At 49.6% G+C, this 802-nt stretch overlaps 1 protein-coding gene across 1 annotated transcript in view; it reads left to right on the top strand.

Annotated features, from left to right (window-relative positions):
* The window catches only part of nedd1 (NEDD1 gamma-tubulin ring complex targeting factor), a gene marked incomplete at its 5' end in the record, with an annotated part of 5954 nt that overhangs the window by 2045 nt on the left and 3107 nt on the right, over positions 1-802 (top strand). Inside the window, 2 exon segments of the mRNA XM_035665461.1 lie at positions 49-250; positions 389-506. Coding sequence (XP_035521354.1) covers positions 49-250; positions 389-506 — 320 coding nt within the window.

The following is an 802-nucleotide window of genomic DNA, read 5'->3' as shown; positions in this document are numbered from 1 at the left end:
GTATTGATCAATCAGTATATCGGGTTTATAATGTGTGTGTGTCTCCAGTGTCCTCAGGTCCATCCGGGTGGACACTCCACTGACCGCTGTAGACTTCACTCTGGACGGTACCGGTCTGGTAGTGGGATCCACTCAGGGGAAGATCTACCAGTACGACCTGAGGAACTCCAGCGCCCCCACCAGGATCACTGTGGCACATAAAACCTCAGTCACCTGCCTGCGCTTCCAGAGCAACACCAGCAAACACAAGGTACCGCCACGTACTGCGAGACGGGTTCTGCGAGGCGCCACCAACGCCGTCTTTAAACATGTGTGACCGTCAATCTGTGGGAATACTGGATGGAAACACAGCTGCTAAATGCTCATTTGTCTCTCTCTTCTGCTCCAGTCCAGTAAACTGGGCTCCACTAAGATCAGCAGCACTAAGAGATCCTCAACCAAGCTGTCAAACATCCAGCCTGACCCCGCCCCCAGCACAGGCCCCGCCCCCCACAGACAGCTGACAGGTACAGGTCGGTTCATCTCATCGGTCCCTGTCTGTGGAGCATCATCCACCACTACGTTATCACTGAACCCTGCTTTCAGAGCTCAATTGTGGTCAATCAATTTGATTCCAGACTCATTAGAACTACATATTATATGGCGTGATGCAATCTAAATAATCTTACAAGCAACGAGACAATATGCTACAACTTTCTAGAGTAATTCACACTGAATACATTTTTGTTCGACCGAGCTGATCCTGAGTAAAGAAGCTAATCGTGCTAGATGACACTTACATGCTGAACCAATACACGTCTTG

The sequence above is a fragment of the Morone saxatilis genome, unplaced genomic scaffold (genome assembly GCF_004916995.1).
Source record: "Morone saxatilis isolate NCDOM2014 unplaced genomic scaffold, NCSU_SB_2.0 Contig2, whole genome shotgun sequence".
Classification (NCBI taxonomy): domain Eukaryota; kingdom Metazoa; phylum Chordata; class Actinopteri; family Moronidae; genus Morone; species Morone saxatilis.
Note: the sequence above shows the minus strand (reverse complement) of the source record. Positions and strands in the feature narration are given on the sequence as shown.